The following is a 14059-nucleotide window of genomic DNA, read 5'->3' as shown; positions in this document are numbered from 1 at the left end:
CCGGGGACACCATGCGTAAGGCTGGTGCCATGTACGCCGGCCCGAGGAGACGCACTGGTGACCAGATGCGTTGGGCCGGCTTCATGACATACGGCTCAACGCTCAGTCTAGCCCGGCCGATACGTGGAGCACAAATGTACCGAACCGGGCTATGCACGCGTACAGGAGACACCGTGCGCTCTACTGCGTAACACGGTGTCTGCCCGTACTCCCGCTCTCCACGGTAAGTACAGGGAGTAGGCGCAGGTTTCCTACCTGACTTCGCCACCCTCCCTTTAAGGCCCCCCCCAAGAAATTTTTGGGGTGTACTCACGGGTCTCCAGCCTTGTCTCCGTGCTGCCTCCTCATATCGCCTCCTCTCGGCTTTCGCTGCCTCCAGCTCTTCACGAAGGAGGCGATATTCTCCAGGTTGTGCCCATGGATCTTCTTCCAATTCCTCCTCCCAACTCCAGAGATCCTGTGTAGGTATGTCCTGTTGCCGCCTTCCATGCCGCTTGGTCCTATGGTGGGTAATTCTGTCACGATCGTGTACTGGAGAGAATGAGGACCAAGGCGCAGCTGGATATGAATACATCTTCTCTTTCTTTATTTAAAAGACGAAGATGAACACGACACGAAACACTTTAACAAAACTATACAAAATAACAAAACGACCGTGAAGCTACAAACGTTGTGCACATACAAACAGGCTACTAACGTTCTGACATAGACAATTACCCACAACTAATGAGAGCCTATGGCTACCCTAAATAAGGCTCCCAATCAGAGACAACCGAAATCAGCTGTCTCTAATTGGGAACTCATTCGGGTAACCATAGACTCTCCTAGAATACTAACCACCATAGACAATACTAGACATCTACACTCAACACAAAACCATACACTACAACCATTAACCCCTTTACCAAATAAACACCCAAAACAACCAAAACATAAACATTCCCCATGTCACACCCTGACCTAACTAAAATAATAAAGAAAACAAAGAATAATAAGGCCAGGGCGTGACACGTATGTTGTTTCTATTGTATGTCCTTCTGTATTGGATGAGAAGATGACGATGGATCATCAATGTTACATAGTTTTCAACATTCCAGTAAAAGTCAAAGCTTTCTAGCGAAACTGGAGGGCAGCTGGTATCAAACACGGTACGTCACACTCCGAGCGAAGATGAGGAGTCAACAACTATAAACGGAGACCTGGATGACGAGTGGATGTTTTTTGCTTATTTAGCTAATTTTCTAAAAGTCTTTGGACAAAGTTAACTTTGACCAGGAAATCAGCAAAGCGCATGGCGAGCCCATTTTGCTACAGTAGGACCGAGACAATTGAAATTGTGTCATATACACATATCCCTAAGGTATCATGTTATATAGAGGGTTGTTTTGGTGGGTAAAGGTATAGTCTAGCTTTTATACAAACCACTCACTCCCAATGCCCCCTCTGTTCCCATCAGGCTGACTTTGTAAAAGCTAAAACACAGGCTGCAAGTGACATAACATTTGGAAGGTGACACTTCCAACTGTGTGTCTGGGAAAGACTCGTTCTCCAGCGAGGGAATTAAGGCAGCATCTCACATTTAATATGAACCAGTTTTAGGACAATTCCCTCTACTCTTCCACTATTACAATACCTTAGATGTCCTTGTCCATTGTAGCACGAGCACACGGTCATGTATCCTTCTATGCCCCGTATTTGGCCGATCTTAGCAGACATAGATTGATTTTATACAGAGGGTGTGCAGTTACCTTTTGTCTCTTCCGAAGAGTGAAGTTCTTCCACAGGAGCAGACCGAGTTGTGTCAGGAGACCCATTATGCCTTATCCAGGCAATATCCTGCCAAAGCGTCGTTATGGCAACCCCCACTTAATAGACCCTAAATGGAATAAAAGCAAGGTTTTTGTTTTAATACAGAGAACAAGCGCATCATAAGGGAACGCCACTAATCACCCACTTCTTTTTTTCATCTTCAACGTAGAAATGCTACCAAAAAGAATTTACAGAAACTTGTTACAATTGGAGCCATCCATGATTCACCAAACCATATTTTGAAAATGGAAGCAAAGTACTTAAGCAAATGTTTTCATTTTAGTCTCCTCCATCTCCACCAACTGAGGCTTGTTGTGAGGATTTTGTTGTATTAATAGTGTAAAGAACGATGTAAAATTAACAGATGTACAGAAAGACTGACGTGAAGGCCCAATTACAGAGGAGGAACTAATTGATGCAATTAAAGCCTTTAAGTCCGAGAAAACTCCAGGGCTGGATGGCATATCAGTTGAGGTATATCAAACGCTTTTTCGATGTACTCAGAGATCCCATATTGTTTTAACCACACCAATAAAAATGGTAGACTATCATATACTCAGCATGAAGGTCTGATTTCACTATAATGTGGTCTGACTGTGAAGTGGACATAATCTGTATTCAAATCTCGAAAGAAAGAGATGATCTCACTACGATACATTCTAATAGAAAGTTAGCAAAAATAGATAAGATCTTGCTACCATTGAAAGGTAAATACCTGTCTATTTGTGTGGAAATATCACACAGATTAATTTTTTAGTCAAATCCCAGTTTATCTATTTACTTATGGCCCTGCCTACACTGAACAACTTGTTTTTTAAATGATATGAGCAACATTCCACTTTATTTGGAAGGGCAAGCTAGCCAAAATTAAACGGGCCCATTTATATAATGAATATGAATTTGGAGGGCTGAAACTATTAAATATTGAAGTATTGAACCTCTCACTAAAAGCATCAGTCATACAAAGGTTGTACTTAGATCCAAACTGTTTTTCCAGCAGATTAGTAAGAATGGCTCACCCATTGTTCAAAAATAGCCCTTTTCCCTTTATGAGACCTCTCACTTTTGGTTATTTGAAAGTGAAATAAGTATTTTTAAAACAAGCCATAGAAAGCTGGGTGCAATTTCAGTTTAATCCACCAGAAAATACAGAACAAATATCTATGGAAATGTCTGCTCAATAAAAAATTATTACCAACTCATTGCAGCATTACTGGAAAAATGGAGGCAAGTGGAAGAAGGTAAGGAACTTGTCTGTTGGCACTACATTAAGAACAAAATTGGTTAATTAAAGAAAATTGTGATAAATGAAAAAGTATTCCATTTTAATTTAATAAGGACCCAAAAATTGACAGATGCACCATACAGGTTGCAAAATAGTTGGGAAGAGACTTTCGATGTGCTGATACCATGGCCCATGGTTTATGATCATTAAATCACTTGTTTTGGTACTCCCCATATGTAGCTTCTTTTTGGTCACAGGTTCAGGAATGGCTGAAGAATTGCAACATTTACCTGGAGCTAACTCTGCAGATAGCACTGCTGGGGGACTTTAAAAGCCATAGTCAATTGATCAATAATATAATAATACTCCTAGTAAAAATGTTAATCTTTAATTTACAATCTGTAGATACTATGAGAATAGAAAGTTTCAGGACCCAGGTAAAAAATATATGGCAAATAGAAATCAAAACTGGATGGTTTTCAGAGATAGATGGGAGGGGTTGATGGTAGCTGAAGGGTAGGACTAAAAACAAACCAAAAAAGATAGCTAATATAAAATATACGGTGTCCATAAAATGTATATAGTGTGTATAAACTGAAAGTAGAAGCCTAAGTATTGTTGTCAATTAGTTTACTCCAATTAGCGGAGGGGTAGTAGGGTTAGTGGATTTATAAAACCTTACAATCTACCTGCAATATTAAAGCTGATCTAACATAGAATCAATCGCAACACTCCAGCTACTTAATAAATGATACCAATTCATTGCTTATAGGGTGGGTATATTCTTTGTACATGCATTCACAGGGAAGTCATTATGAAGAATGAAATGTGCGTTACATTCCAAATAACTCAGTCTAAAGATAAGAGGGAGCTATTTATTTCATATGTAGTATTTACAGTATATTAATTATTTACCAAGTATGTTTTATTCATTGTTGAAAGGGGCATCCTGGGATTGTTAAAGAGCTGAGGGATTAGGCTTGATATACCACTCAAATTAATAGACAGAGCTATGGATGCAAGAACAGACCATACTGTGCATTATGTCAAAATTATAGTTTTAACCATGTTTTGAAGCTATAGAGTGTTTGTTTAGAATTGCACTGGTATAAAGAATGGAATACAACTTGCTTATATTTTGAGTTTTGATGGGGTAAGACAGTTGAACTAAGCTCATGAGGAATATATTCCTCATTAACCAACTGCTATAGGCTATAATATCATTTATTTAAAATGCCTAAAAAGAACGTAGCAATCCCAGATGGTTGCCCATATCTAAAATGTACCGTTGCAATATGTGAATTCTAGGCACAAACTGTTATGTCACCAGAGGGCGACAGAGACCATCCTAGAGACATTACAGACACTCAGGTGTGTCCTATTTACTCATTATGATTTCCCTGAAGAGGTGTGTTTTCTGTTGTCCTTTGCAGAAGCATACATTTGTTTACCGTGAGCATTCGTTTCATGATTGAGTTAAAGAGTAGTGTTTGTTGATTTTGAAGTGTACTGTGATCCTGCTGCTACCGTTTCTCAATAAAGTATTATGTTTATCCTTAACCACTGATTCCTCATCTGGTCTGTTCTCTGCACCTGGTTCCAACCTCATCATGTCACACAAACCAGATGTATGATAATTGATTGCCAACAAATCAACATAGATACCATTTTTTTCTGTTTGTTTTCTTTTCCCGATTTCAGGCGTTACTAAAAGGATTTGTGAAACATTTTAGTGGCCTTGGCACACTGATTAAACAGATAATAAACGTATATTGATATACGATGGCATTTTACACTCTGATCGTGACCTTTATTAAAAACAAAATAATTGCACAACAGAAAGGCCCTTTAACAGATTTTGGGTCCATCATTGACACGCTGTCACCTTTTCCTGCATTCTGCTGCTTTTCTAAACCAAATAATACATTTAACCTGATGATTTACCATCTCAATAACGTACCTAATCAACTCTCACTTCATTTTGGTAGTACTACCACTACAGTACACAAGATCTGGTCCAGGGCATTGGTGAACGTGAAGGAACACGCACTAATGCCCTGGACCAGAGCTAACACTTCACCAGACATCAGACACTGTATTTGTAAATCATAGGCCATATAGATTGGCGTTAAGCTAGGAGAGCTACAGTATGTGTATAGTGTGCTGTTTTAAGCTACTTTGAGACACTGTAACTTCATGTCCTGCATAAAGACTTGTAGGACTTTAGGAGCAAAAGATTAGGATAGAGGATTTGCGTTTTAGCCTGAGGCAAAGCCCAGGACAAATATTTTGCTTTTAACTATCCATTTCCTCTTCCTTCCATTTTCACTCTGTGTGTTTACATTATTTACCGCTAGGCCTACTTCATAGATGTTTTATTTACTGTCATGGGGACGTTGAGGTTACTGTACATCCAGGTTTCCAAATCCATTAGCATTAAACTACTGTTACCTCTAAGAAAGAGACAAAACCAAACCTGTAAACTCCAACTTGTTAAGAGTCTTGTTGGGTCTATGGATTTGATCTGGAAAGGTACTATAAACTATGTCCTACTTTTTATCTACTCATACCATTTATGCAGAAATGAGGAAACGCATAAATACATCTTATACCATACTATATACAGACGTAGGAGAGATTGTTGCAATATAGGAATAGGTGGGGCATCAACAGCTACCTGGAAGTGGATCACTGAAGTTAATACATCTTTGAAATATTACAATAACATGTCTTTTTTTTGTACCCCAAGAAAAATGTCAATACAGACAAAACAAAAAGTCAGCCGCACACTACAATCTCACGGGTTTTCCATACAAATATTTTCTCCTGGTGACAGAGGGAACACTTCTGAATAATTGAAATATGTTGCTGTGCCACAAGACATCTCAATGGTGTCATTAGTTCCAAAGAGCCAAGAACAGAGCACAGAGCGAGGCAGAGGAAAGAGAAAAATAAAATAACAGGCATGTAGTATGAGATAAAAGTGCTGATGCACGCCTGGCATTTGGGGACTTACTAAATCAGAGTGCATTATTTCAACTCCCGCAATGATGGAACGTGTAAACAGATATTTTGACATCCGATCGGAGGGCAGAGAATGTTCCATCCCTTCCAAAGAGCAAATGCCCCCCCCCCCCCCCCCCTTCTCCATCTTTCTTGCTACTCCCTTTCCCCTTCTTCTTGGCCCTCCATCTATCCCTGATTTTCTTTATCCCCCTCTCTATTACACACTCTATTTATATGTGGGAATCATAAAAGTCTCTGAGGCAGGTTCAGGAGGATGGCTTATGGCAAAGTTAATTTTGATTAGTGCCTAAGGGGAGAGGTGAATTGCTGGGTCACGCAAGTATACTGTATGATTACCAGCTTTTTCCAAGAAATCACTCCCTGGTAAGACACATCAGTATCCAACATATTCCTCTCTAAATATTGTGGTATTTGAGTTGACATTGATGAGGTCTTCATTCATTAAGTTATATTAATAAGGGAAACTGTAGCTCACATTCAAAGATGAATTAACCTTGGTAAAAGGTATTTTCAGGTCAGCTTTATTAACCTACATATCTCGTCAGTGGCAGAAGTACTGCTTTAGAAGTGATCCTTATTGTGATAGATGCAGGACGTCCGACTCAAAACAATCCGTCAGGAAGATGTAGGCTTACATGTACACATTGTCTACACTCAAGGTAATAACCCTGTAGATGGGTATAGATCAGTGGAGGCTGCTGAGGGCAGGACGGCTCATAAAAATGGCCAGAACAGAGCAAATGGAATGACATCAAACACATGGAAACACATTTGATACCATTCCCCCCATTCCGCTCCATTATTTGATACCATTACCATTACCACGAGCCCTTCTTTCACCTGTCTCCCCCATTTTTCTACACTGATTGAAGTGGATTTAACAAGTGACATCAATAAGGGAGTATAGCTTTCACCTGGATTCACCTGGTCAGTCTATTTCATGGAAAGAGGTGTCCTTAATGTTTTGTACACTCAGTGTATATCAGATTAAAACAAGAAAACAAAGAACATCAGCAGGGCACTGTTTGGCAGGTGTTTCTGATTAATCATCTAACCAAATGTTTTTAAAAAATGAGTCCAGACAAAATAACTTGAACATCAAGGCCTGCCTATGACTGCAGCATTTGTTTAGCCCAGTATGTTTGCATAATGAAAAAAGTCATGTGACAATAACTACAAAAACAAAAACACATACACTACCGGGCAAAAGTTTTAGAACACTTCATTCAAGGGGTTTTTCTACATTGTAGAATAATAGTGAAGACATCAGAAGTATGAAATAACACACATAGAATCATGTAGTAACCATAAAAGTGTTAAACAAATCAAAATATATTTGACATTTTTCAAAAAGCCACCCTTTGCCTTGATGACAGCTTTGCACACCATTGGTATTCTCACAACCAGCTTCATGAGGTAGTCACCTTGAACGCATTTCAATTAACAAGTGTGTCTTAATTTGTGGAATTTCTTTCCTTCTAAATGCGTTTGAGCCAATCAGTTGTGTTGTGACAAGGCAGGGGTTGTATACAGAAGATAGCACTATTTGATAAAATACCAAGTCCATATTATGACAAGAACAGATCAAATAAGCAAAGAGAAACGACAGTACATCATTACTTTACAAAAAAGAATGAATGTATGTACTTGTAAGTCGCTCTGGATAAGAGCGTCTGCTAAATGACTTAAATGTAAATGTAAATGTAACTTTAAGACATGAAGGTCAGTCAATACGGAAAATGTCAAAAACTTTGAAAGTTTCTTCAAGTGCAGTAGCAAAAACCATCAAGTGATATGATGAAACTGGCTCTCATGAGGACCGGCACAGGAAAGGAAGACCCAGAGTTACCTCTGCTGCAGAGGATAAGTTCATTAGAGTTACCAGCCTCAGAAATTGCAGCTCAAATAACTGCTTCACAGAGTTCAAGTAACAGACACTTCTCAACATCAACTGTTCAGAGGAGACCGCGTGAATCAGGCCTTCATGGTCGAATTGCTGCATAGAAACCACTACTAAAGGACACCAATAAGAAGAGCCTTGCTTGGGCCAAGAAACACGAGCAATGGACATTAGACTGGAGGAAATTTGTCCTTTGGTCTGGAGTCCGAATGAGAGATTTTTGGTTCCAAACGCCGTGTCTTTTTGAGACGTACTTAACCAGCATGGCAACCACAGCATTCTGCAGTGATACACCATCCCATCTGGTTTGTACTTAGTGGAACTATAATTTGTTTTTCAACAGGACAATTACTCAACACACCACCAGGCTGTGTAAGGGCTATTTGACCAAGAAGGAGAGTGATGGACTGCTGCATCAGATGACTTGGCCTCCACAATCCCCCAGACCTCAACCAAATTGAGATGGTTTGGGATGAGTCGGACCACAGAGTGAAGGAAATGCAGCCAACAAGTGCTCAGCATATGTGGGAACTCCTTCAGGACTGTTGGAAAAGCATTCCAAGAGTGTGGAAAGCTGTCATCAAGGCAAAGGGTGGCTATTTGAAGAATCTCAAATATAAAATATATTTTTGATTTGTTTTTACACTTTTTTGGTTTCATAGTTTTGATGTCTTCCCTATTATTCCACAATGCGGAAAATAGTAAAAATAAAGAAAAATCGTTGAATGAGTAAGTGTTCTAAAACTTTTGACCTGTAGTGTATAGTAACAAAAATAAGTGTTGCCTGGGTTACTGTAGACAACCATCACAGATAACATATTTGATGTGCCATTGCAGGAGTTGAAATTTGCACAATAATACATCACATTCCAGAATAACTAGACCACTAACCAAAAAAGCCTAGGCACTGCATAGTAAAAACCTAAAAATGTACAGTATAAACCTAAAAGTGGACTTAAACCTGCATTGTCACAGACAGTTTGGTAACTAAAGCTTTACAAAGCCAGAGTAGATTATACCACCAACAGTGCAGTGAAGGTAGGGCCAAGGGCCTTCCGCTCACTCCTTGATGCTACTTCCCTCCAGAATAACTCTTAAACACCCCAAACTAATTCCCCAGAACATCTGTGCTTTAAAACATGGCCATGGAATGGTCCCTTCAAGGTATTGTCGTCCCTCTTTCGGCCAAGCAATTCCTGAACAGCTGGCTAGGGTCATTCAGGACCAGGTTGAAACATTTACAAAAGTATTATTGCCTCTGATCTGGCGGACTCACTAAACACACATTCTATTTTTGTATATTATGCATGAGTTTTGGAGTAGGCTCCTGGCTATCCGTAAATAAATACCAAAAAAAATCAAGAAAATGGTGCCATCTGGTTTGCTTAATATTAGGTATTAGAAATTATTTATACTTTTACTTTTGATACTTAAGTATATTTAAAACCAAATACTTTGACTTTTACTCAAGTAGTATTTTACTGGGTGACTTTCACTTGAGTCATTTTCTATGAAGGTATCTTTTCATTTACTCAAGTATGACAATTGGGTACTTTTTCCACCACTGGTGAGTTGACTGAGAACATTCTTATTAACAGCAACTCAAATGCTGTTCAATATCTACATTTGCATTATTAAAGGCTGTAGCTACTGTATAACAAAGGCTGCATATTGTGTGGCCCTCACAAGGTACAATGTGTTTACTTTGTAGAAATACATTTAGCTCAGGCTCCTGACACCCACAGCCTTCAGAAACCCAGTGTGCACTAGGTAATGTATTTGTCTCTGCTGTACTTGAATATTTCATTACGCTCTACACAGACAACATCATTGGGTAAAAAAAGCTCTGACATAACCAGAAACCTATGTTATAAAAAATGCAGAAGGTCATTTCCTATTTATAAAATGCACGCTCAAGATGGGGCCTCAAATGGTCGTCTTGAAAGGTTTGCCTCTGCATCGGAGCCGTTATGCTGCGCAGCTTGTTTGATTTCTCTATGTAGAAACAATTACATGCAATTTGGCTCAATGGAATGTTATTTGCTCGCAGCTGAAGAGGCATGACCCTGTAAATTGTAGTGTTTTACAGTAAGTATTCTGAAGCATGTGTGTTGCATTTTCACGTATTCAGCTACTGAGAATTTTTTAGGAGAGAATGAATCTCGACACTCATTAATATTAAAAGGATAGTTCACACAAATTGCAAAATTACATTGGTTTCCTTCCATTTGGAGACAGTGGCCAGGTAAACAAAACGAAATATGGATTGATGTCTAACCTTGTACATAGACTGATTTCAGGGTAGGGAAATCAATATGCCATTTTGTAATTTGGGTTAACTATCCCTTTAGTTCAATCAACTTTGTGTACACTTCAGCAATACAGTACCTGGCCTACCTTGGCCTTCCTTCTCTGACCAAGTGGGGACAGATTTAGTGTGTCACTTTTTGGTTTTGAATGAGTTAACGTTAACACAACTGTTTTATACAACCAGTAGGACCTACAAGTAATATTGAAGTCGTAAATAGTGTCAGGACGACGTCATTGCAACCAGTTTCATACTTCCTCCACTGATACTGTACAATGGCTCAACATGTTATTGAAATCAGAAAAATTGAACCAACTGCATTAAAGCCATTGTGTTACATGCTGACCAGACCGAACACGTCGCAAAATAGATTTTGAAATCCATGTCATTCAATTATTGCACCCACACTGCTCACACTCTCCAACGAGCGTCTGCGTTGCCATGGGCTAAAATAGAAGTCGTTCCTATTTCTGACGCAGATCAAGCTGCAAGTCCTGCATCTCCCATCTCATTGGTTTATTGAAGCAGGTACCCACGTGCCATCTCCTCATTGGTTATACCCAAATGGGTGATTGGAAGATGAAATGTTTCGCCGGTTTTCGTGGTAATACTATGAAAGTGTAGATGCCAATCACCAAAGATGAAAAGCCTGGAAGGAGGAGAGATGACTAGAAACGTGTCACGTTCCTGACCTGTTTTCTGTTGTTTGGTATGTGTTTAATTGGTCAGGGCGTGAGTTTTGGGTGGGTAGTCTATGTTATGTGTTTTTTATGTTGGGTTAATGGGTTGCCTGGTATGGCTCTCAATTAGAGGCAGGTGTTTGGCGTTTCCTCTAATTGAGAGTCATATTAAGGTAGGTTGTTTCACATTGTTTGTTGTGGGTGGTTGTCTTCCATGTCAGTACATGTTACCACACGGGACTGTTTCGGCTTGTCTGTTCCTGTTCGTGTGTTCTTCGTTTCATGTAAGTTCGTAAGTTTAGGTCTGTTTAGTTCGTTTTGTTATTTTGTATTTCTAAAATGTTATTTCGTGTTTCGTCGTTTTTGTCTAATAAATAATTATGTCCACATACCTCGCTGCGTGTTGGTCTGATCCATGCTCCTCTTCATCCGAGGAGGAGGAATATGACGACGATCGTTACAAAACGATTCGTTTGGCCGTTTTATGTGTGGATTAATTGTCGGAGTAGAGGACCTTGTGCATTTCAGGTAAAATAACAACTCAATGTTTATATCCCAGGACAAATTAGCTAGCAACAGCAAGCTAATTAAATAGTACAAATTATCTAGCAAGTGCAAGCTAACCAGCTAAATTGCCATACATGTTTAATGCTTTTAGACCTGTCCCCAAATTAATGTCATTGGTACAGAGTTTGTTTTGATATTTTAACCTGCTTGTTGTGATCGCGTTTGGTATATGGGGACAAAATAAATGTATGCACGATAGCGCCCGATGGCGCAAGCGCGTAGCCGGTTTGGGTTCCGTGATATGTGTGTGTTAAAGATGCAATCTGAAAATGGCACATCCATGTCTGGACTTTGAATTGAATGATATATAAGTCATTGATTCTTGAACAATATAACGTGTACCCCATCACAACCTAAATATAAGCTTATTTTACTTAATTCTTTGTAAAAAAAAAATACAACATTGTAAACTAACTCTGTATAGCTTGAAAACATGGATAAAACTAACATTTGAATGTCATGGACGGACAGTTCTTGCATCCATATCCATCCAGATCTGTATGATTTGGAGTGTGGTTACATGACTGCTTTGTTGTTACAGATTGCCCCTTTATTTGTGAACAGTTGGTTTTTATTGGGTCGCAAGGGCAATAAAATCATAAAAAATAACATGACACTTTTCCCCATTTTTTTTTACCTACCACCCAGACTGCCCCTTTGAAGTTTTGAAAACTTGACAACAAAATTGTTTGTGAAATGTTGAAAATGGGTCACTGCAAAGACAGCAACTCTTCATGAACTAAGGCTATTTAGATGTTCAAAGCGGCATGTTATTAGCATCAATCAACGACAGTAGAGTCATATTAATCTGGTGCATATTACGCAGTCGTTTTCTGCTAATTAGCCACATTAGAACCAACGTATTGCATGTTTACCGAAATTAGAGAAGACATTAGCTAATACATGTCACTCAAGCTAACTTTTGCTTCTAAATGTTTGTGTTCTTCACTTATTACCACTTTTGCTGAAGGTAAGCATTAAGTATTAAGTAGACAACCGGCTTGTCCAAAGCAAATAGATCATAGCAAAGCATGTGGTATCGCCAAAAGTAGGTGCTTATATATTGTCCTGACCTGACCTTTACCCCAATAGAATACTCACTCGAACTCTTCCTGTCTCGTTACGTGCACGGGTAAACACATGACATGAGACTGTCATTTTATTACATCCTTATCAAGGGAACCTATTGCCTTTATCTCCGCACCAGCAATACAACAGGGTTTTGGTAAATAATTTCGTTCAGCGTTATGACACTGTTACGTGAAAGGCTGAAGTCCAATCTGATCGCTATGGTCTTTTTTTTTTACCCATCTACCTCCCCACCTGTTAAAGTCACACTCCATAATTTGTGCATGCCATTCAAAAAGTGTGAACAATAGATCTCATGACAAGGAAAGGACTGAAGAAAATTGTAAGAAATGACTGATACCTCATTTAAAGTCACACGAAGCTGCTGGTATTGAAGCCACTAATGATGATCATTGCATTACTTGGCCATGGAAAACATGACAATACAGTGACTCAGCTAAAATACTGACCCAGCCATAGCCTCATGAGGAAACTATCTAGCAACTATAACAAAGGGAAAGAGGGATACCTAGTCATTTGTACAACTGAATGCGTTCAACTGAAATGTGTCTTCCGCTTTTAACCCAACCCCTCGGCCCAACCGTACGGTTACTGGCCCAATGCTCTAACCACTTGGCTACAACAACAAGCCACAGCATCGCATGAGACCTTGCTACAGTATGTAAAATGTACATAAAAACGCACAAGAACACATTTGGTAACTGGTACCAAATGACGCTTAGAGTTACTTGTTTTCATGAATCCCAAAGACAAGCATGTTATAGTATATTACAGTGTAACTATATAGTTATCATGTACTTTCATTGTAGACAGGCTACCTGTTCATTTCTGTATTGTAAAGTTTTACCAAAAATATATTTATGAGCAACTTACCTCCTAGCTCTTTAGACTATAATTATTCTCAGCACATATTTAGGAGTCCCCAGATGAAATTGACCCAGTGTAAACTCCAAACGTAGTCACCCTCTTCCCTCTGAGGCTGCTCTGTCTCTCACTATCCCTTCTCTACTTCCCTGTCTCTATCCCCTTTTATCTAGCACTATAAAGTATGCAAATGACCTCTACAGGGACTGCCATGGCAACAGTACTCAGGTAATAGGTGATGAGGTACAGTAGTGTGCAAGATATACCTTACACAACGTACTCCCTTTAGCTCAACTCAGGAGCACGTGTTGACTCTAGTCTTATCTTAATTGGCTGAGGTAAAAATCAAGGGGGAGGGATGTCATGGCCTTGAGAAGATCATACGTTCTCATAACTCAAGTCTTTAAATGTATTGTAACCGCATCGTGATACATTATAACTGTAGGCTTTAGGTCAAGCGTTACCGAAGATCTTTTATTGTCTAAGCTAAACAGAGAAACAAATCATTTGACTACGTTTCTGAGGTTTGATGACTTGGTGTGAAAATAAAGTTCAATGATGTGTCACTATAGAATGGTGCTGGTCTCCCC

The 14059-nt window shown here is 39.3% G+C and overlaps 1 protein-coding gene across 1 annotated transcript in view; it reads right to left on the bottom strand.

The window, feature by feature from the left end:
* The window catches only part of LOC129835257 (phospholipid-transporting ATPase ABCA1-like), a 245041-nt gene extending 231408 nt beyond the window's left edge, over positions 1 to 13633 (bottom strand). Inside the window, exons 1-2 of the mRNA XM_055900807.1 lie at positions 13479 to 13633; positions 1749 to 1876 (exon numbers count right to left, since the gene is read on the bottom strand). Of these exons, the coding sequence (XP_055756782.1) occupies positions 1749 to 1814 (66 nt within the window). The 5' untranslated portion in view covers positions 1815 to 1876; positions 13479 to 13633. The remainder of the gene's footprint in view (positions 1 to 1748; positions 1877 to 13478) is intronic.
* Positions 13634 to 14059: the final 426 nt, after the last annotated feature.

Source organism: Salvelinus fontinalis, chromosome 36 (genome assembly GCF_029448725.1).
Source record: "Salvelinus fontinalis isolate EN_2023a chromosome 36, ASM2944872v1, whole genome shotgun sequence".
In the NCBI taxonomy this organism is placed as follows: domain Eukaryota; kingdom Metazoa; phylum Chordata; class Actinopteri; order Salmoniformes; family Salmonidae; genus Salvelinus; species Salvelinus fontinalis.
The sequence above is the reverse complement of the archived record's forward strand: the minus strand, read 5'-3'. Positions and strand labels throughout refer to the sequence as shown.